Below are 22,365 nucleotides of genomic sequence, written 5' to 3' on the forward strand. Positions count from 1 at the left end.
CTGAAACCTGGGGGCACAGTGCGAGCAGACTAACCCAGTCTGAAACCTGGGGGCACAGTGCGAGCAGACTGAACCAGTCTGAAACCTGGGAGCACAGTGCGAGCAGACTAAACCAGTCTGAAACCTGGGGGCACAGTGCGAGCAGATTAAACCAGTCTGAAACCTGGGGGCACAGTGCGAGCAGATTAAACCAGTCTGAAACCTGGGGCACAGTGCGAGCAGATTAAACCAGTCTGAAACCTGGAGGCACAGTGCGAGCAGATTAAACCAGTCTGAAACCTGGGGGCACAGTGCGAGCAGACTAAACCAGTCTGAATCCTGGGGGCACAGTGCGAGCAGACTAAACCAGTCTGAAACCTGGGGGCACAGTGCGAGCAGACTAAACCAGTCTGAAACCTGGGGGCACAGTGCGAGCAGACTAAACCAGACTGAAACCTGGGGCACAGTGCGAGCAGACTAAACCAGTCTGAAACCTGGGATCACAGTGCGAGCAGACTAAACCAGTCTGAAACCTGGGGGCACAGTGCGAGCAGATTAAACCAGTCTGAAACCTGGGGGCACAGTGCGAGCAGACCATACCAGTCTGAATCCTGGGGGCACAGTGCGAGCAGACTAAACCAGTCTGAAACCTGGGGGCACAGTGCGAGCAGACTAAACCAGTCTGAAACCTGGGGGCACAGTGCGAGCAGACTAAACCAGTCTGAAACCTGGGATCACAGTGCGAGCAGACTAAACCAGTCTGAAACCTGGGGGCACAGTGCGAGCAGACTAAACCAGTCTGAAACCTGGGGGCACAGTGCGAGCAGACTAAACCAGTCTGAAACCTGGGGGCACAGTGCGAGCAGATTAAACCAGTCTGAAACCTGGGGGCACAGTGCGAGCAGACTAAACCAGTCTGAAACCTGGGGGCACAGTGTGAGCAGATTAACCCAGTCTGAAACCTGGGGGCACAGTGCGAGCAGACTAAACCAGTCTGAAACCCGGGGCACAGTGCGAGCAGATTAAACCAGTCTGAAACCTGTGGGCACAGTGCGAGCAGACTAAACCAATCTGAAACCTGGGGCACAGTGCGAGCAGACTAATCCAGTCTGAAACCTGGGGGCACAGTGCGAGCAGACTAAACCAGTCTGAAACCTGGGGGCCCAGTGCGAGCAGACTAAACCAGTCTGAAACCTGTGATCACAGTGCGAGCAGATTAAACAGTCTGAAACCTGGGGGCACAGTGTGAGCAGACTAAACCAGTCTGAAACCTGGGGGCACAGTGCGAGCAGATTAAACCAGTCTGAAACCTGGGGGCACAGTGCGAGCAGACTAAACCAGTCTGAAACCTGGGGGCACAGTGCGAGCAGACTAAACCAGTCTGAAACCTGGGGGCACAGTGCGAGCAGACTAAACCAGTCTGAAACCTGGGGGCACAGTGCGAGCAGACTAAACCAGTCTGAAACCTGGGGGCACAGTGCGAGCAGACTAAACCAGTCTGAAACCTGGGGCACAGTGCGAGCAGACTAAACCAGTCTGAAACCTGGGGGCACAGTGCGAGCAGACTAAACCAGTCTGAAACCTGGGGCACAGTGCGAGCAGACTAAACCAGTCTGAAACCTGGGGGCACAGTGCGAGCAGACTAAACCAGTCTGAAACCTGGGGGCACAGTGCGAGCAGACTAATCCAGTCTGAAACCTGGGGCACAGTGCGAGCAGACTAAACCAGTCTGAATCCTGGGGCACAGTGCGAGCAGATTAAACAGTCTGAAACCTGGGGGCACAGTGTGAGCAGACTAAACCAGTCTGAAACCTGGGGGCACAGTGCGAGCAGATTAAACCAGTCTGAAACCTGGGGGCACAGTGCGAGCAGACTAAACCTGTCTGAAACCTGGGGGCACAGTGCGAGCAGACTAAACCAGTCTGAAACCTGGGGGCACAGTGCGAGCAGATTAAACCAGTCTGAAACCTGGGGGCACAGTGCGAGCAGACTAAACCAGTCTGAAACCTGGGGCACAGTGCGAGCAGATTAAACCAGTCTGAAACCTGGGGGCACAGTGCGAGCAGATTAAACCAGTCTGAAACCTGGGGGCACAGTGCGAGCAGACTAAACCAGTCTGAATCCTGGGGGCACAGTGCGAGCAGACTAAACCAGTCTGAAACCTGGGGGCACAGTGCGAGCAGACTAAACCAGTCTGAAACCTGGGGGCACAGTGCGAGCAGATTAAACCAGTCTGAAACCTGGGGGCACAGTGCGAGCAGATTAAACCAGTCTGAAACCTGGGGGCACAGTGCGAGCAGACTAAACCAGTCTGAATCCTGGGGGCACAGTGCGAGCAGATTAAACCAGTCTGAATCCTGGGGGCACAGTGCGAGCAGACTAAACCAGTCTGAATCCTGGGGGCACAGTGCGAGCAGACTAAACCAGTCTGAAACCTGTGGCACAGTGCGAGCAGACTAAACCAGTCTGAATCCTGGGGGCACAGTGCGAGCAGACTAAACCAGTCTGAATCCTGGGGGCACAGTGCGAGCAGATTAAACCAGTCTGAAACCTGGGGGCACAGTGCGAGCAGACTAAACCAGTCTGAAACCTGGGGGCACAGTGCGAGCAGATTAAACCAGTCTGAAACCTCGGGGCACAGTGCGAGCAGATTAAACCAGTCTGAAACCTGGGGGCACAGTGCGAGCAGACTAAACCAGTCAGAATCCTGGGGGCACAGTGCGAGCAGACTAAACCAGTCTGAAATCTGGGGGCACAGTGCGAGCAGACTAAACCAGTCTGAAACCTGGGGGCACAGTGCGAGCAGACTAAACCAGTCTGAATCCTGGGGGTACAGTGCGAGCAGACTAAACCAGTCTGAAACCTGGGGCACAGTGCGAGCAGACTAAACCAGTCTGAAACCTGGGGGCACAGTGCGAGCAGACTAAACCATTCTGAAACCTGGGGGCACAGTGCGAGCAGACTAAACCAGTCTGAAACCTGGGGGCCCAGTGCGAGCAGACTAAACCAGTCTGAAACCTGTGATCACAGTGCGAGCAGATTAAACAGTCTGAAACCTGGGGGCACAGTGTGAGCAGACTAAACCAGTCTGAAACCTGGGGGCACAGTGCGAGCAGATTAAACCAGTCTGAAACCTGGGGGCACAGTGCGAGCAGACTAAACCAGTCTGAAACCTGGGGGCACAGTGCGAGCAGACTAAACCAGTCTGAAACCTGGGGGCACAGTGCGAGCAGACTAAACCAGTCTGAAACCTGGGGGCACAGTGCGAGCAGACTAAACCAGTCTGAAACCTGGGGGCACAGTGCGAGCAGACTAAACCAGTCTGAAACCTGGGGCACAGTGCGAGCAGACTAAACCAGTCTGAAACCTGGGGGCACAGTGCGAGCAGACTAAACCAGTCTGAAACCTGGGGCACAGTGCGAGCAGACTAAACCAGTCTGAAACCTGGGGGCACAGTGCGAGCAGACTAAACCAGTCTGAAACCTGGGGGCACAGTGCGAGCAGACTAATCCAGTCTGAAACCTGGGGCACAGTGCGAGCAGACTAAACCAGTCTGAATCCTGGGGCACAGTGCGAGCAGATTAAACAGTCTGAAACCTGGGGGCACAGTGTGAGCAGACTAAACCAGTCTGAAACCTGGGGGCACAGTGCGAGCAGATTAAACCAGTCTGAAACCTGGGGGCACAGTGCGAGCAGACTAAACCTGTCTGAAACCTGGGGGCACAGTGCGAGCAGACTAAACCAGTCTGAAACCTGGGGGCACAGTGCGAGCAGATTAAACCAGTCTGAAACCTGGGGGCACAGTGCGAGCAGACTAAACCAGTCTGAAACCTGGGGCACAGTGCGAGCAGATTAAACCAGTCTGAAACCTGGGGGCACAGTGCGAGCAGATTAAACCAGTCTGAAACCTGGGGGCACAGTGCGAGCAGACTAAACCAGTCTGAATCCTGGGGGCACAGTGCGAGCAGACTAAACCAGTCTGAAACCTGGGGGCACAGTGCGAGCAGACTAAACCAGTCTGAAACCTGGGGGCACAGTGCGAGCAGACCATACCAGTCTGAATCCTGGGGGCACAGTGCGAGCAGACTAAACCAGTCTGAAACCTGGGGGCACAGTGCGAGCAGACTAAACCAGTCTGAAACCTGGGGGCACAGTGCGAGCAGACTAAACCAGTCTGAAACCTGGGATCACAGTGCGAGCAGACTAAACCAGTCTGAAACCTGGGGGCACAGTGCGAGCAGACTAAACCAGTCTGAAACCTGGGGGCACAGTGCGAGCAGACTAAACCAGTCTGAAACCTGGGGGCACAGTGCGAGCAGATTAAACCAGTCTGAAACCTGGGGGCACAGTGCGAGCAGACTAAACCAGTCTGAAACCTGGGGGCACAGTGTGAGCAGATTAACCCAGTCTGAAACCTGGGGGCACAGTGCGAGCAGACTAAACCAGTCTGAAACCCGGGGCACAGTGCGAGCAGATTAAACCAGTCTGAAACCTGTGGGCACAGTGCGAGCAGACTAAACCAATCTGAAACCTGGGGCACAGTGCGAGCAGACTAATCCAGTCTGAAACCTGGGGGCACAGTGCGAGCAGACTAAACCAGTCTGAAACCTGGGGGCCCAGTGCGAGCAGACTAAACCAGTCTGAAACCTGTGATCACAGTGCGAGCAGATTAAACAGTCTGAAACCTGGGGGCACAGTGTGAGCAGACTAAACCAGTCTGAAACCTGGGGGCACAGTGCGAGCAGATTAAACCAGTCTGAAACCTGGGGGCACAGTGCGAGCAGACTAAACCAGTCTGAAACCTGGGGGCACAGTGCGAGCAGACTAAACCAGTCTGAAACCTGGGGGCACAGTGCGAGCAGACTAAACCAGTCTGAAACCTGGGGGCACAGTGCGAGCAGACTAAACCAGTCTGAAACCTGGGGGCACAGTGCGAGCAGACTAAACCAGTCTGAAACCTGGGGCACAGTGCGAGCAGACTAAACCAGTCTGAAACCTGGGGGCACAGTGCGAGCAGACTAAACCAGTCTGAAACCTGGGGCACAGTGCGAGCAGACTAAACCAGTCTGAAACCTGGGGGCACAGTGCGAGCAGACTAAACCAGTCTGAAACCTGGGGGCACAGTGCGAGCAGACTAATCCAGTCTGAAACCTGGGGCACAGTGCGAGCAGACTAAACCAGTCTGAATCCTGGGGCACAGTGCGAGCAGATTAAACAGTCTGAAACCTGGGGGCACAGTGTGAGCAGACTAAACCAGTCTGAAACCTGGGGGCACAGTGCGAGCAGATTAAACCAGTCTGAAACCTGGGGGCACAGTGCGAGCAGACTAAACCTGTCTGAAACCTGGGGGCACAGTGCGAGCAGACTAAACCAGTCTGAAACCTGGGGGCACAGTGCGAGCAGATTAAACCAGTCTGAAACCTGGGGGCACAGTGCGAGCAGACTAAACCAGTCTGAAACCTGGGGCACAGTGCGAGCAGATTAAACCAGTCTGAAACCTGGGGGCACAGTGCGAGCAGATTAAACCAGTCTGAAACCTGGGGGCACAGTGCGAGCAGACTAAACCAGTCTGAATCCTGGGGGCACAGTGCGAGCAGACTAAACCAGTCTGAAACCTGGGGGCACAGTGCGAGCAGACTAAACCAGTCTGAAACCTGGGGGCACAGTGCGAGCAGATTAAACCAGTCTGAAACCTGGGGGCACAGTGCGAGCAGATTAAACCAGTCTGAAACCTGGGGGCACAGTGCGAGCAGACTAAACCAGTCTGAATCCTGGGGGCACAGTGCGAGCAGATTAAACCAGTCTGAATCCTGGGGGCACAGTGCGAGCAGACTAAACCAGTCTGAATCCTGGGGGCACAGTGCGAGCAGACTAAACCAGTCTGAAACCTGTGGCACAGTGCGAGCAGACTAAACCAGTCTGAATCCTGGGGGCACAGTGCGAGCAGACTAAACCAGTCTGAATCCTGGGGGCACAGTGCGAGCAGATTAAACCAGTCTGAAACCTGGGGGCACAGTGCGAGCAGACTAAACCAGTCTGAAACCTGGGGGCACAGTGCGAGCAGATTAAACCAGTCTGAAACCTCGGGGCACAGTGCGAGCAGATTAAACCAGTCTGAAACCTGGGGGCACAGTGCGAGCAGACTAAACCAGTCTGAATCCTGGGGGCACAGTGCGAGCAGACTAAACCAGTCTGAAATCTGGGGGCACAGTGCGAGCAGACTAAACCAGTCTGAAACCTGGGGGCACAGTGCGAGCAGACTAAACCAGTCTGAATCCTGGGGGTACAGTGCGAGCAGACTAAACCAGTCTGAAACCTGGGGCACAGTGCGAGCAGACTAAACTAGTCTGAAACCTGGGGGCACAGTGCGAGCAGACTAAACCATTCTGAAACCTGGGGGCACAGTGCGAGCAGACTAAACCAGTCTGAAACCTGGGGGCCCAGTGCGAGCAGACTAAACCAGTCTGAAACCTGTGATCACAGTGCGAGCAGATTAAACAGTCTGAAACCTGGGGGCACAGTGTGAGCAGACTAAACCAGTCTGAAACCTGGGGGCACAGTGCGAGCAGATTAAACCAGTCTGAAACCTGGGGGCACAGTGCGAGCAGACTAAACCAGTCTGAAACCTGGGGGCACAGTGCGAGCAGACTAAACCAGTCTGAAACCTGGGGGCACAGTGCGAGCAGACTAAACCAGTCTGAAACCTGGGGGCACAGTGCGAGCAGACTAAACCAGTCTGAAACCTGGGGGCACAGTGCGAGCAGACTAAACCAGTCTGAAACCTGGGGCACAGTGCGAGCAGACTAAACCAGTCTGAAACCTGGGGGCACAGTGCGAGCAGACTAAACCAGTCTGAAACCTGGGGCACAGTGCGAGCAGACTAAACCAGTCTGAAACCTGGGGGCACAGTGCGAGCAGACTAAACCAGTCTGAAACCTGGGGGCACAGTGCGAGCAGACTAATCCAGTCTGAAACCTGGGGCACAGTGCGAGCAGACTAAACCAGTCTGAATCCTGGGGCACAGTGCGAGCAGATTAAACAGTCTGAAACCTGGGGGCACAGTGTGAGCAGACTAAACCAGTCTGAAACCTGGGGGCACAGTGCGAGCAGATTAAACCAGTCTGAAACCTGGGGGCACAGTGCGAGCAGACTAAACCTGTCTGAAACCTGGGGGCACAGTGCGAGCAGACTAAACCAGTCTGAAACCTGGGGGCACAGTGCGAGCAGATTAAACCAGTCTGAAACCTGGGGGCACAGTGCGAGCAGACTAAACCAGTCTGAAACCTGGGGCACAGTGCGAGCAGATTAAACCAGTCTGAAACCTGGGGGCACAGTGCGAGCAGATTAAACCAGTCTGAAACCTGGGGGCACAGTGCGAGCAGACTAAACCAGTCTGAATCCTGGGGGCACAGTGCGAGCAGACTAAACCAGTCTGAAACCTGGGGGCACAGTGCGAGCAGACTAAACCAGTCTGAAACCTGGGGGCACAGTGCGAGCAGATTAAACCAGTCTGAAACCTGGGGGCACAGTGCGAGCAGATTAAACCAGTCTGAAACCTGGGGGCACAGTGCGAGCAGACTAAACCAGTCTGAATCCTGGGGGCACAGTGCGAGCAGATTAAACCAGTCTGAATCCTGGGGGCACAGTGCGAGCAGACTAAACCAGTCTGAATCCTGGGGGCACAGTGCGAGCAGACTAAACCAGTCTGAAACCTGTGGCACAGTGCGAGCAGACTAAACCAGTCTGAATCCTGGGGGCACAGTGCGAGCAGACTAAACCAGTCTGAATCCTGGGGGCACAGTGCGAGCAGATTAAACCAGTCTGAAACCTGGGGGCACAGTGCGAGCAGACTAAACCAGTCTGAAACCTGGGGGCACAGTGCGAGCAGATTAAACCAGTCTGAAACCTCGGGGCACAGTGCGAGCAGATTAAACCAGTCTGAAACCTGGGGGCACAGTGCGAGCAGACTAAACCAGTCTGAATCCTGGGGGCACAGTGCGAGCAGACTAAACCAGTCTGAAATCTGGGGGCACAGTGCGAGCAGACTAAACCAGTCTGAAACCTGGGGGCACAGTGCGAGCAGACTAAACCAGTCTGAATCCTGGGGGTACAGTGCGAGCAGACTAAACCAGTCTGAAACCTGGGGCACAGTGCGAGCAGACTAAACCAGTCTGAAACCTGGGGGCACAGTGCGAGCAGACTAAACCAGTCTGAAATCTGGGGGCACAGTGCGAGCAGATTAAACCAGTCTGAAACCTGGGAGCACACTGCAAGCAGATTAAACCAGTCTGAATCCTGGGGGCACAGTGCGAGCAGATTAAACCAGTCTGAAACCTGGGGGCACAGTGCGAGCAGACTAAACCAGTCTGAAACCTGGGGGCACAGTGCGAGCAGATTAAACAAGTCTGAAACCTGGGGGTACAGTGCAAGCAGATTAAACCAGTCTGAATCCTGGGGGCACAGTGCGAGCAGATTAAACCAGTCTGAAACCTGGGGGCACAGTGCGAGCAGACTAAACCAGTCTGAAACCTGGGGGCACAGTGCGAGCAGACTAAACCAGTCTGAAACCTGGGGGCACAGTGCGAGCAGACTAAACCAGTCTGAAACCTGGGGCACAGTGCGAGCAGACTAAACCAGTCTGAAACCTGGGGGCACAGTGCGAGCAGACTAAACCAGTCTGAAACCTGGGGGCACAGTGCGAACAGACTAAACCAGTCTGAAACCTGGGGCACAGTGCGAGCAGACTAAACCAGTCTGAAACCTGGGGCACAGTGCGAGCAGACTAAACCAGTCTGAAACCTGGGGGCACAGTGCGAGCAGACTAAACCAGTCTGAAACCTGGGGCACAGTGCGAGCAGACTAAACCAGTCTGAATCCTGGGGGCACAGTGCGAGCAGACTAAACCAGTCTGAAACCTGTGATCACAGTGCGAGCAGATTAAACAGTTTGAAACCTGGGGGCACAGTGTGAGCAGACTAAACCAGTCTGAAACCTGGGGGCACAGTGCGAGCAGATTAAACCAGTCTGAAACCTGGGGGCACAGTGCGAGCAGACTAAACCAGTCTGAAACCTGGGGGCACAGTGCGAGCAGACTAAACCAGTCTGAAACCTGGGGGCACAGTGCGAGCAGACTAAACCAGTCTGAAACCTGGGGGCACAGTGCGAGCAGACTAAACCAGTCTGAAACCTGGGGGCACAGTGCGAGCAGACTAAACCAGTCTGAAACCTGGGGCACAGTGCGAGCAGACTAAACCAGTCTGAAACCTGGGGGCACAGTGCGAGCAGACTAAACCAGTCTGAAACCTGGGGCACAGTGCGAGCAGACTAAACCAGTCTGAAACCTGGGGGCACAGTGCGAGCAGACTAAACCAGTCTGAAACCTGGGGGCACAGTGCGAGCAGACTAATCCAGTCTGAAACCTGGGGCACAGTGCGAGCAGACTAAACCAGTCTGAATCCTGGGGCACAGTGCGAGCAGATTAAACAGTCTGAAACCTGGGGGCACAGTGTGAGCAGACTAAACCAGTCTGAAACCTGGGGGCACAGTGCGAGCAGATTAAACCAGTCTGAAACCTGGGGGCACAGTGCGAGCAGACTAAACCTGTCTGAAACCTGGGGGCACAGTGCGAGCAGACTAAACCAGTCTGAAACCTGGGGGCACAGTGCGAGCAGATTAAACCAGTCTGAAACCTGGGGGCACAGTGCGAGCAGACTAAACCAGTCTGAAACCTGGGGCACAGTGCGAGCAGATTAAACCAGTCTGAAACCTGGGGGCACAGTGCGAGCAGATTAAACCAGTCTGAAACCTGGGGGCACAGTGCGAGCAGACTAAACCAGTCTGAATCCTGGGGGCACAGTGCGAGCAGACTAAACCAGTCTGAAACCTGGGGGCACAGTGCGAGCAGACTAAACCAGTCTGAAACCTGGGGGCACAGTGCGAGCAGATTAAACCAGTCTGAAACCTGGGGGCACAGTGCGAGCAGATTAAACCAGTCTGAAACCTGGGGGCACAGTGCGAGCAGATTAAACCAGTCTGAATCCTGGGGGCACAGTGCGAGCAGACTAAACCAGTCTGAATCCTGGGGGCACAGTGCGAGCAGACTAAACCAGTCTGAAACCTGTGGCACAGTGCGAGCAGACTAAACCAGTCTGAATCCTGGGGGCACAGTGCGAGCAGACTAAACCAGTCTGAATCCTGGGGGCACAGTGCGAGCAGATTAAACCAGTCTGAAACCTGGGGGCACAGTGCGAGCAGACTAAACCAGTCTGAAACCTGGGGGCACAGTGCGAGCAGATTATACCAGTCTGAAACCTCGGGGCACAGTGCGAGCAGATTAAACCAGTCTGAAACCTGGGGGCACAGTGCGAGCAGACTAAACCAGTCTGAATCCTGGGGGCACAGTGCGAGCAGACTAAACCAGTCTGAAACCTGGGGGCACAGTGCGAGCAGACTAAACCAGTCTGAAACCTGGGGGCACAGTGCGAGCAGACTAAACCAGTCTGAATCCTGGGGGTACAGTGCGAGCAGACTAAACCAGTCTGAAACCTGGGGCACAGTGCGAGCAGACTAAACCAGTCTGAAACCTGGGGGCACAGTGCGAGCAGACTAAACCAGTCTGAAATCTGGGGGCACAGTGCGAGCAGATTAAACCAGTCTGAAACCTGGGAGCACACTGCAAGCAGATTAAACCAGTCTGAATCCTGGGGGCACAGTGCGAGCAGATTAAACCAGTCTGAAACCTGGGGGCACAGTGCGAGCAGACTAAACCAGTCTGAAACCTGGGGGCACAGTGCGAGCAGATTAAACAAGTCTGAAACCTGGGGGTACAGTGCAAGCAGATTAAACCAGTCTGAATCCTGGGGGCACAGTGCGAGCAGATTAAACCAGTCTGAAACCTGGGGGCACAGTGCGAGCAGACTAAACCAGTCTGAAACCTGGGGGCACAGTGCGAGCAGACTAAACCAGTCTGAAACCTGGGGGCACAGTGCGAGCAGACTAAACCAGTCTGAAACCTGGGGCACAGTGCGAGCAGACTAAACCAGTCTGAAACCTGGGGGCACAGTGCGAGCAGACTAAACCAGTCTGAAACCTGGGGGCACAGTGCGAACAGACTAAACCAGTCTGAAACCTGGGGCACAGTGCGAGCAGACTAAACCAGTCTGAAACCTGGGGCACAGTGCGAGCAGACTAAACCAGTCTGAAACCTGGGGGCACAGTGCGAGCAGACTAAACCAGTCTGAAACCTGGGGCACAGTGCGAGCAGACTAAACCAGTCTGAATCCTGGGGGCACAGTGCGAGCAGACTAAACCAGTCTGAAACCTGGGGGCACAGTGCGAGCAGACTAAACCAGTCTGAAACCTGGGGGCACAGTGCGAGCAGACTAAACCAGTCTGAATCCTGGGGGCACAGTGCGAGCAGACTAAACCAGTCTGAAACCTGGGGGCACAGTGCGAGCAGACTAAACCAGTCTGAAACCTGGGGGCACAGTGCGAGCAGACTAAACCAGTCTGAAACCTGGGGGCACAGTGCGAGCAGACTAAACCAGTCTGAAACCTGGGGGCACAGTGCGAGCAGATTAAACCAGTCTGAAACCTAGGGCACAGTGCGAGCAGACTAAACCAGTCTGAAACCTGGGGCACAGTGCGAGCAGACTAAACCAGTCTGAAACCTGGGCCACAGTGCGAGCAGACTAAACCAGTCTGAAACCTGGGGGCACAGTGCGAGCAGATTAAACCAGTTTGAAACCTGGGGGCACAGTGCGAGCAGACTAAACCAGTCTGAAAGCTGTGGGCACAGTGCGAGTGACTAAACCAGTCTGAAACCTGGGGGCACAGTGCGAGCAGACTAAACCAGTCTGAAACCTGGGGGCACAGTGCGAGCAGATTAAACCAGTCTGAAACCTGGGGGCACAGTGCGAGCAGATTAAACCAGTCTGAAACCTGGGGGCACAGTGCGAGCAGATTAAACCAGTCTGAAACCTGGGGGCACAGTGCGAGCAGACTGAACCAGTCTGAAACCTGGGGCACAGTGCGAGCAGACTAAACCAGTCTGAAACCTGGGAGCACAGTGCGAGCAGACTAAACCAGTCTGAAACCCGGGGCACAGTGCGAGCAGATTAAACCAGTCTGAAACCTGGGGGCACAGTGCGAGCAGACTAAACCAGTCTGAAACCTGGGGGCACAGTGCGAGCAGATTAAACCAGTCTGAAACCTGGGATCACAGTGCGAGCAGACTAAACCAGTCTGAAACCTGGGGGCACAGTGCGAGCAGACTAAACCAGTCTGAAACCTGGGGCACAGTGCGAGCAGACTAAACCAGTCTGAAACCTGGGGGCACAGTGCGAGCAGACTAAACCAGTCTGAAACCTGGGGCACAGTGCGAGCAGACTAAACCAGTCTGAAACCTGGGAGCACAGTGCGAGCAAACTAAACCAGTCTGAAACCTGGGGGCACAGTGCGAGCAGACTAAACCAGTCTGAAACCTGGGGGCACAATGCGAGCAGACTAAACCAGTCTGAAACCTGGGGACACAGTGCGAGCAGACTAAACCAGTCTGAATCCTGGGGACACAGTGCGAGCAGATTAAACCAGTTTGAAACCTGGGGGCACAGTGCGAGCAGACTAAACCAGTCTGAAACCTGGGGGCACAGTGCGAGCAGATTAAACCAGTCTGAAACCTGGGAGCACAGGGCGAGCAGACTAAACCAGTCTGAAACCTGGGGGCACAGTGCGAGCAGACTAAACCAGTCTGAAACCTGTGGGCACAGTGCGAGCAGACTAAACCAGTCTGAAACCTGGGGCACAGTGCGAGCAGACTAAACCAGTCTGAAACCTGGGAGCACAGTGCGAGCAGACTAAACCAGTCTGAAACCTGGGGGCACAGTGCGAGCAGACCAAACCAGTCTGAAACCTGGGAGCACAGTGCGAGCAGACTAAACCAGTCTGAAACCTGGGAGCACAGTGCGAGCAGACTAAACCAGTCTGAAACCTGGGGCACAGTGCGAGCAGACTAAACCAGTCTGAAACCTGTGGACACAGTGCGAGCAGACTAAACCAGTCTGAAACCTGGGAGCACAGTGCGAGCAGACTAAACCAGTCTGAAACCTGGGGGCACAGTGCGAGCAGATTAAACCAGTCTGAAACCTGGGGGCACAGTGCGAGCAGATTAAACCAGTCTGAATCCTGGGGGCACAGTGCGAGCAGACTAAACCAGTCTGAAACCTGGGGGCACAGTGCGAGCAGACTAAACCAGCCTGAAACCTGGGGACACAGTGCGAGCAGATTAAACCAATCTGAAACCTGTGGGCACAGTGCGAACAGACTAAACAACTCTGAAAGCTGGGGGCACAGTGCGAGCAGACTGTGAGGGATAAGGTTTGATTAAATCATTAGCAGGGGCCATTGTGAGGGATGGGGTTTGATTAAATCATTAGAATGGGCCACAGGATGGGGAGATAACATTGTGAGAGATACGGTTTGATTAAATCATTAGAAGGGGCCATTGTGAGGGATGAGGTTTGATTTAATCATTAGAATGGGCCACAGGATGTGGAGATAACAGGATGTGGCGAGCAACTAACGTTAACGTGAACATGCAATGTAACAGATGGTAGGCGTACCGGAAAGAATGTGAACCTTGACAACCTGAACCGATCAGGCAAGAGGGGAGGGGACTGGGGCGACGGGATTAGGATAAAAGGGAAAGAACAATTGCCGTAGAGTGGGCTTCTCTAGTGGAGGCACCCGACTCTGCAGACTCGAAACTAATAAAGGAACTTGCTTCTACGACTTTGTCCTTGGTGTCAGTGATTGTGAGCACATCCACATCTCACAAACTTGGGGGCTCGTCCGGGATCCCAACGGCGCTCTGCCAGTAGCTGGGAGCGAGGAGTGACGAGACGACGCGTCCTACTGATTTTGGTAGTCTCTGAAATCACCGCTCTCGGGCTGACGAAGTGACGCAGCCCGGACCAGAGGACTCTAGAAGCAAGAGGGAGATGAACCAGGAAAAAGTAGACTGTCGAGCAATTCTTGTGCACAAGACCCGGGTAAGAAAATTGACTATTAAGTATTACTCGGGCGACGGTGGGAAGACGACGGAATTTGTTGTCTTAAGGAACCAAGTTCCAGGTTAATTAAGTAACGCAGGATTAAGGATTAGACATGGGTAGTAAACCCAGTAAAAAGGAAAAGGATGGAAAAACTAATCAAGAAATCCCACCCGATAGTCCGTTGGGGCGAATGTTACAAACTTGGGGTGACACCTCTTGTACTAAGGGGAAGTCAAAGGAAAAGATGATCCGGTATTGTTACTACAGATGGCCAGAAGAACCAATAGCACCACCCTCAATTTTATGGCCAAAATATGGATCAGACGAGGATTGGGCGTGCCAACAGTTAAACATTTACGTTAACAGTAAGTCACCCGTTAAACACGAAGAAAGTAGTTATGCCGCTTGTTGGATGGTGGTCACCAATATGTTTAACTTGAAAGTTAAAGGGAAGAAAGACAAAGAACCTCTCCCTCCCCCTCCCCCTCAGTGGGACTGTTTAGACAGTCTGCCATCGCCCTATCTGCAGCCCCCTCAGAATAATCAGCCACAACTGGCAAACCAACAGGCGCCCATAAATCCTCCTCCGCTTCCCCCACTGCAGCACGAAGACCAACCGGTGCCCATAAACCATCCTCAGCCCATAAATCCTCCTCCGGACATAATACAAGGGCCCCACACTCCTTCAACAGAAACAGGGGCCCATAATGATCAACCAGGGGGAATGGGAACGATCCCGAGGTCAAGAAAAACAGAAGTCCAGCAGTTAAAGGACGATGTCAAAATTTCCCTCTGCCAAGCACCCTTCCAACGGCGCTGTTCCCCTTGAGGGAGGTACCCATGGGTGACGATAACTTGGGATTTGTGAACGTGCCCCTAACAAGTACTGAAGTAAGAAGTTTCAAGAAAGAAATGAAAAAACCTGCTGGAGGACCCCCTGACAGTGGCTGAACAATTAAATCAATTCCTTGGACCCAATATATATTCCTGGGACGAAATGCAGGCCATTCTGGGGAATCTCTTAACCCCAGACGAGAGGCAAATGGTAAGACAAGCAGGAATGAGGATTTGGGAAAGAGAAAACTCCGCTGTAGGGAACGTCCCGGCAATACCAGGGACACAAAATTTCCAATTGCCCGACCTGCATGGGACCAACAAACACAAGCGGGGAGACAAGATATGATAGATTACAGAAAGTTAATTGTAAAAGGGATAAGAGAATCGGTCCCAAAGGGACAGAATTTTGAGAAAGCATTTGAGAATAGACAGGAAAAAGATGAGGCCCCGGCAATATTCCTCCAAAGATTAAGGCGGAATATACAACAATACTCAGGCATTGACCCAGAATCAGACGCTGGGCAGCAAGTCTTGCGAGCTAACTTTGTCACTAAATTGTGGCCAGATGTTAAAAAGAAATGAGAAAAGTTGGAAGACTGGAATGACAAATCAATGGACGAATTACTAAAGGAAGCACAAAAAGTATATGTGAGAAGGGAAGATGAGAAGGCGAAGGGTAAGGCGAAGATGATGATGCAGGCGGTAGAGCAGGTTGTGGAAAAGAAGTGGACGAGGGAGACCCCAGGTAGAGGCAGGGGGGTCAACAAGGACAACAGGGGAGGGGAAGAGGCAGAGGTAGGGGAAGAGGAGGACAAGGAACAGGAAATTGGGAGACAGGACCCATGAAATGTTATTATTGTGATGAGGAAGGACACTTTAAAAGAGATTGCCCAAAGAGGAAGAAGGAGGCGAAAGTATACGCCATGATGGAAGAGGTTGAATAGGGGGGTCAGGGGCTCCACTCCCTGGGGTTGGAAGGATACAGAAGGGAGCCCTTGGTTAATTTGAAAGTGGGACCCCAGGGAGAGGAAGTGGTATTTATGGTAGATTCAGGGGCAGAAAGATCAAGTATTATGCATATACCAAAAGGAATGAACACAGGAAAGGGAAAAATTAAAATCGCGGGAGTAGGGGGAAAAGCATTAATAGCCCCAGAAATAGAGGACGTACTCGTTAAATACCAAACGAGAGAAGCAACTGAAACCTTAATATTAATTCCACAAGTAGGGATGAATTTAATGGGACGAGATCTGCAAGTGCAATTAAAACTAGGGACGGCCCCGGAAAATGGAAACGTAGTAGTGAAAATGTACATTCTGACGGACCAAGACGAAAAGGAAATAAACCCCATGGTCTGGGCCGGGGAGGGCAATCGGGGAGGGTTACATATATCCCCACTAAAGATCAGCCTGAAAGCCGGATGTGAATCAGTCCGTGTAAGACAGTACCCCATCTCAATGGAAGGGCGGCAGGGACTCCAACCAGTGATAGAAATATTGGAGGTAGAAGGAGTGGTGGAGTCCTGCATGTCCCCATATAATACCCCCATATTACCAGTCAAGAAGTCTGACGGAACGTATCGGATGGTGCAAGATCTGAGAGAGCTGAACAAAATAGTGGAAAAGCGCCATCCTGTGGTGCCAAACCCATATACCATTATGGGACAAATTCCCCATGCCCATAAATGGTTCAGTGTGGTGGATCTAAAAGATGCATTCTGGAGCTGCCCACTTGATGAGAAAAGCCGAGATATTTTTGCCTTTGAATGGGAGAATCCATACACCCGACGGAAGCAACAATATAGGTGGAAAGTTCTACCCCAGGGATTCACCAAGTCACCTAACTTGTTCGGGCAAGTGCTAGAACAAGTACTAGAGGAATATAGTAACAAGCAGGGGACCCAATTATTGCAATATGTGGATGACCTGCTACTGTCCGGCTTGGACAAAACAGTGGTCACAAAAGGGACTATAGAGTTGCTAAATTTCCTAGGAGAAAAACGTTTGAGGGTGTCCAAAAACAAGCTCCAGTTTGTTGAAAAAGAAGTCAAGTATTTGGGCCATTTAGTAAGTGAAGGAAAAAGAAGGATAAACCCTGAACGCATAGAAGGAATAACCTCCCTCCCTTTACCACGCACTATCAAGGAAATTAGGAAATTTTTAGGATTAATAGGATACTGCAGAATTTGGATCGAGAATTTTGCATCAAAAACTAAGTTCCTGTATGACAAAATGGCAGAGAAAGTAAAGGAATTGAAATGGAAACAGGAAGAAAAAGAGAGATATGATGAACTAAGACAAAGCCTGATAAGGGCACCAGTGCTCTCTCTCCCATGTTTGGAGAAGCCCTTTTACCTCTACGTTAATGTGGAAGGTGGAACGGCAATGGGGGTTCTGACCCAAAAGTGGGGAGGGGACAAAAGGCCAGTAGCATTCTTGTCGAAAGTATTGGATCCTGTGTCCCGCGGATGGCCACTGTGCGTCCAAGCAGTGGCCGCTATAGCGGCTCTTGTGGAAGAAAGCCGTAAACTCACTTTCGGCGGCGAATTAATCGTAGCAACCCCGCATACGGTACATACAATCCTGACACAGAGATCCCATAGATGGCTCACCGACTCCCGAATTCTAAAATACGAGGCAATCTTAATGGAAAGGGATGATTTAAAATGATAACAGAAAGGAGTGTAAACCCCTCACAATTCTTATTTAGTGGGCCGCAGGAGACCGTTTGCGGCCTCTCGACCCTCTAGGTCGATCCCCCCTCTCTTTTTGCAAACCTAACTGTGGATTGCAAGCCCGTTGCCACTAGGAGCAGACGGTACAGCACCCAGGACAAGACCTTCATCAGGTCTGAAGTCCAGCGGCTGCTTAAGGAGGGTATTATCGAGGCCAGCAACAGCCCCTGGAGAGCCCAAGTGGTAGTGGTTAAAACTGGGGAGAAACACAGGATGGTCATAGACTGCAGCCAGACCATCAATCGGTGCACAAAGCTCGACGCGTACCCCCTCCCACGCATATCTGATATGGTCAATCAGATTGCGCAGTACCGGGTCTTCTCGACTGTGGACCTGAAATCCGCCTACCACCAGCTCCCCATCCGGAAGTCGGACCGTCCATACACGGCCTTCGAGGTGGACGGTCGCCTCTACCACTTCCTTAGGGTCCCTTTCGGTGTCACAAATGGGGTCTCGGTCTTCCAAAGAGAGATGGACCGAATGGTCGACCAGTACGGTTTGCGGGCCACCTTTCTGTACTTAGATAATGTCACCATCTGCGGCCATGACCAGCAGGACCATGATGCCAACCTCGATAAATTCCTCCGCACTGCCACCCTTCTCAACCTGACCTACAACAAAGAGAAGTGTGTGTTCAGCACGACCCGGTTAGCCATTCTCGGCTATGTAGTCCAAAACGGTCTTCTCGGTAAAAAGCACCAATGAAGGTTTCAGCTGAGACAGTATCAGAGCTCGAGAATAAGAGAGGTGGAAGTAGGTAATAATAATCTTTATTGTCACAAGTAGGCTTACATTAACACTGCAATGAAGTTACTGTGAAAAGCCCCCAGCTGCCTCATTCCAGCGCCTGTTCGGGTACACAGAGGAAGAATTCAGAATGCTCAATTTACCTAACAGCACGTTTCTCGGGACTTCTGGAAGGAAACCGGAGCACCCGGAGGAAACCCACGCAGACACGGGGAGAACGTGCAGATTCTGCACAGACAGTGACCCAAGCCGGGAATGGAACCTGGGACCCTGGTGCTGTGAAGCAACAGTGCTAACCATTGAAGAAGGCTTCTGACAGTACTCCGACATCATGTAAAAGACTTTTGGGTTACCACTGCCTAGATGAAGAGGGAGTGTAGAGAGATGGCCACACCCAGTTTAGGTTGAAGCAAGGGATTTAGAAGGCCACCCAGTCCACTCAAGTTTTCAGGCCCCAAACCTGGTACCTGCAGATTTCAGGGGAACAATACTTAAGGAAACTATGCTTCCCCAGAGAGGCTGAAAAATGTGACACCTCCTGTGGAAGGAAATACAGTCCACTTCCACCAAGCCCACAGCCTTGGTCATGACATTAAAAGTAAAGATTGTCCTCAGTCTTTTCACTCAGACTTGCATCAAGTGTGATTATCAGGTAGCCCCCAGTCCCTGCTATATTACAAAAGTGGCACTGTTCAAGGACTCAGCTTGCAGCCATGGCGCTGAGATGACCGACCCCAAGGTTTGGAGACGTGGACCTGGGGAGGCTCCTTGATGTGGTTGAGGCCAGGAGGGATGTCCTGTTCCCCTGAAGGTCCCAGAGGGTGAGCCACAGTGCAGCCAGTGCCATCTGGGATGAAATGGCAGTGACCATCAGCTTGGGAAGCGTGAGCAGGAAGACTGACCTCCAGTGCCGCAGGAAGGTCAACACACGTGTGAATTGACAGCCCCCCCCCTCCCCACAAAAACATTGCCACCCCACGTGGCCAGCCCTCCCAACCCTCCATTAGTCCCCAACCCTCCCTTCATGCCCCCTCCCTTCACCCCCCTCCTTTTAACCCTTCGAAACCCTTTCTTCACACCCTGCCCCCACCACTGCGTACCACATGTGCAGCTGACGGTGTCCTCTCTGTGTTTTTGCAGGAGAAACTGTTCCACAATTGCCGGGAGAAGGCCCAGATTGGCGGAGGGTGCCAGACATAAGAATCCTCATGACCTTCGAAGGTGACCTTTGGAGATGGCTGAGGACAGAGCGGTCACCAACGCAGAGGTGAGGATCTACCAAGCCTCACCCAGAGGACTTGTTAAACCTGTGTTGTTAATGCCACACAGCCAAACCCATTCCTCCCACTGACCTCGTGTTCATTCTACCACAGGACTTTCAGTCAATGGGGCTGGCCTATCCAGAGTGTCGGCGGCAATGCATGGCACTGAGGCCTACACTGCTGGGGTGGTGCCCTCAGTGGAGAGCCTGGTGCCCAACATCAGGTGCTGCATGAGTTCCACCCCTCTGACGATGCCGCTTCCCGCATTCAGCACTCGGAAGAGGGTGAGATAGCTGTGCATGTGCCAGCGTCAAGTGCGCCAGAGCTGTGGTAAGCAGCTGGCTGCCTCCACCTCTGATGTGCATCCTGGGGATACACCTAGACGTAGTGGTAGAGCTCGGAGGGTCACTCATGACGTGGATCACTGAGGGGCACGGGGAGGGTGGGGGGGAGTTGGTAGGGGATAAGGAGGGGAATGTGCATGAGGGGGTGGGGGGGAGGGGGGAGGGAGGATAGTGATAGTGAGGATGGCGATAGTGAGGTGGCACCATCGGGAGAGTGGTGCAGTGGTATACAGGAAAAATTTAAATACTCACCACAACCAGTATGGCGACTCTGGCTCTTTGTTCCGCAATGCGGACCAACCACCAATCCCATGCCCCATCCCCCAGGCATGAGATTGTGCCCCCCATGACCTCCCATCAGACATGCCCTGCCCATGCAACCCTGGCACAGACAGTTGTAGCGAAATGGGGCTTAAGTGGTGATTATTGATTTTTCGCCACGCCACGGCGGGATCCCGATTTCGCCTACAGGAGCAGGCTGGTTGTATCGCTAAAGGTTTGGCACCTGGCGCGGTTCTCATTTTGGCCTCTCGTACCATTCACCGACTTGGTCACGCTCTCGCTCGAGCAAAACGAGGCCCTGAATCACACCCTATGTTAAAATACCTTGAAAGCTTTGTTCCTACTAATGGAAAGAACAGCAACTTGCAATGACTTTTTATAGTAAAGCATTTCAAGATCCTTCAGAGAAAAACTATTAGATAAGATAGAACAATGAAGTGAGTTGTCTAAAGAAATAGCTACTTTGCAATGCTATATTTCAATGATCATTAAAATGTTTGACTAATATAGTGGACTGTTTTATTGTATTATAATTACACCCCTTGTCTGAGGATTGCCATGCTAACTTGCTACTGATGTGACCAAATCAATATAGAACAGTTTATCTTGTGAAACTGAATTCAGTCAGAATGTTGCAAATAGCACTGACAAGTCAGAAATGAGCTTTAAGTATTACATGAGGCTCCAGAATCCCAGAACAAATCAGTCACCAGTGCTGCATACCTGTTTCTCAGTGAGAATCACTCGGCCAAGTAGCTGATTCTCAAGACCCTTAATGGTTACAGTGAAGTCAATGATTGATGTCTTGGCACTGATTTCTGGAGTGTAGGCAGGGTTAGGAAGTTTTGTAGTAATGTAGAACATAAATCCAGCCATTACATCAGTTTCTTTATCTCCCACTTTCACCTGCAAAACAATGAAAAATATTTTTGGTGTGGTAAAATGTAGGTTATGGAGCGGAGAGAGAGTCTGTTCAAATATCACAAATTTTCCCTCTCACCACCCAACTAGAAACAGAAAGGTATTTGATTTGTTTCCTTTTGAATAGCCGCTCAGTTTTTGTGATCCAATTTCTACCAATAACTCCAAAGCAAATGCAAGGTAGGATGAACTCGAAAGGTTACTTTATTGCACACATTCAAAATTCACAATACTGCCGCCTTGCACACTCTGGGTGGAGAAGGGTTTTCACCTCCTTTCTCTCGGAAGTCATGGGTCCGCATTTTTAAAATGTCGTAGTGATTCATGCCGGGTGACATCACGCTGGTGGGCAGGAAGATTCAATGAGGTTTAAAGATTTGACTATAATCTTGATAATGATGCTGAAATTGATTCAAATTCATTCAAATCAGGCTTTTGACTATTCTGGGTGTGAACATGATCACACCGTCGGCGAGGACCCGGGAACTTCGCGATCGGAAATCTCACTGGTGGAAATAAACTGGTTGGCCTCTCATGAGATGTTGTGACCATGATGAGATTTGCACCCACAGCTTACAAACGCAAACAATTGTGCCCATGGACTATATTGGAAGACTGATCAGGATCAGGTTAAACTTCCGTATTCATTATGTAGAGTTCATGTCATTTTGACAACAGCCTGCAGAATCCATAAACCAGCAGATGCAGGGAAATGGGTATCATAGTTATATCATAGAATTTACAGTGCAGAAGGAGGCCATTCGGCCCATCGAGTCTACACCGGCCCCCGGAGAAGTACCCTACCCAAGGTCAACACCTCCACCCTATCCCCATAACCCAGTAACCCCACCCAAAACTAAGGCCAATTTTGGACACTAAGGGCAATTTATCATGGCCAATCCACCTAACCTGCACATCTTTGGACTGTGGGAGGAAACCGGAGCACCCGGAGGAAACCCACACAGACACGGGGAGGATGTGCAGACTCCGCACAGACAGTGACCCAAGCCAGAATCGAACCTGGGACCCTGGAGCTGTGAAGCAATTGTGCTATCCACAATGCTACCGTGCTGCCCACTGTTCCTTGATTTTTCAAAAGCAGAACTTACAGGCAGAACTGTTGAGTTGGTGATTGCACACGGATGCATTCCATAAAGATCTGCTATATAAGTCCCAAAAAAGAGCTACTCGAGGATGACCGTAAGTGT

General features: G+C 52.2%; 1 protein-coding gene across 1 annotated transcript in view; it reads right to left on the reverse strand.

Moving 5' to 3' along the window:
* Nucleotides 1–22,365, reverse strand: part of LOC140411508 (dynein axonemal heavy chain 8-like) — a 2,059,122-nt gene that overhangs the window by 323,069 nt on the left and 1,713,688 nt on the right. The window contains exon 75 of the mRNA XM_072500594.1: nt 20,960–21,142. Within this exon, the coding sequence (XP_072356695.1) occupies nt 20,960–21,142 (183 nt within the window). The remainder of the gene's footprint in view (nt 1–20,959; nt 21,143–22,365) is intronic.

The sequence above is a fragment of the Scyliorhinus torazame genome, chromosome 4 (genome assembly GCF_047496885.1).
Source record: "Scyliorhinus torazame isolate Kashiwa2021f chromosome 4, sScyTor2.1, whole genome shotgun sequence".
NCBI classification, from domain to species: domain Eukaryota; kingdom Metazoa; phylum Chordata; class Chondrichthyes; order Carcharhiniformes; family Scyliorhinidae; genus Scyliorhinus; species Scyliorhinus torazame.